The following is a 521-nucleotide window of genomic DNA, read 5'->3' as shown; positions in this document are numbered from 1 at the left end:
TTTCTTTTATGTCTTTATTCAGTGCAAAAAATGGAAGGACGATTTTTCATGTTCTCCTTGAATATTTCTAGACACCTTCAGAACATAATAATGAATTAATTTGAGCTTATATCTATTAATGAGTTGTTTTGGGAATATTATAGATATAGCCACATTTCCATTGGAAAATGCTCCTATTGGACATAATAGACAATACAATATGGTGCCCTTCTGGCCTCCAATAACCAACGCAGAAATGTTTGTTACTGCTCCAGACAACCTGGGATATATTTATGAAGTTCAGTGGACAGGNCTGAAAAACCTGAGCTCCAAAACCAACACAAGTGCCTCCTTACCACATGAACCTGGGCAAGTGACTCAGACCCTTTGAGCCATCATTTCTTCACCTTTAGAATACAAATAACAATAACTATCCCAATAAGTTCTACTCATTAAAAGAAATTAAGAAGTGCCTTCAAGATGATAGGTGCTTTGTTAGGCCATGTGGTCAATAAAAATTAAATACGAGGATTTCTATTAAA

General features: G+C 35.2%; 1 protein-coding gene across 1 annotated transcript in view; it reads left to right on the top strand.

Annotated features, from left to right (window-relative positions):
* Window positions 1-466, top strand: part of LOC103582698 (5,6-dihydroxyindole-2-carboxylic acid oxidase-like) — a gene marked incomplete at its 3' end in the record, with an annotated part of 26,115 nt that extends 25,649 nt beyond the window's left edge. Inside the window, exons 4-5 of the mRNA XM_008564219.1 lie at window positions 144-286; window positions 414-466. Coding sequence (XP_008562441.1) covers window positions 144-286; window positions 414-466 — 196 coding nt within the window. The remainder of the gene's footprint in view (window positions 1-143; window positions 287-413) is intronic.
* Between the last annotated feature and the right edge of the window lie 55 nt (window positions 467-521).

The sequence above is a fragment of the Galeopterus variegatus genome, unplaced genomic scaffold (genome assembly GCF_000696425.1).
Source record: "Galeopterus variegatus unplaced genomic scaffold, G_variegatus-3.0.2 Scaffold17414, whole genome shotgun sequence".
NCBI classification, from domain to species: Eukaryota; Metazoa; Chordata; class Mammalia; order Dermoptera; family Cynocephalidae; genus Galeopterus; species Galeopterus variegatus.
The sequence above is the reverse complement of the archived record's forward strand: the minus strand, read 5'-3'. Positions and strand labels throughout refer to the sequence as shown.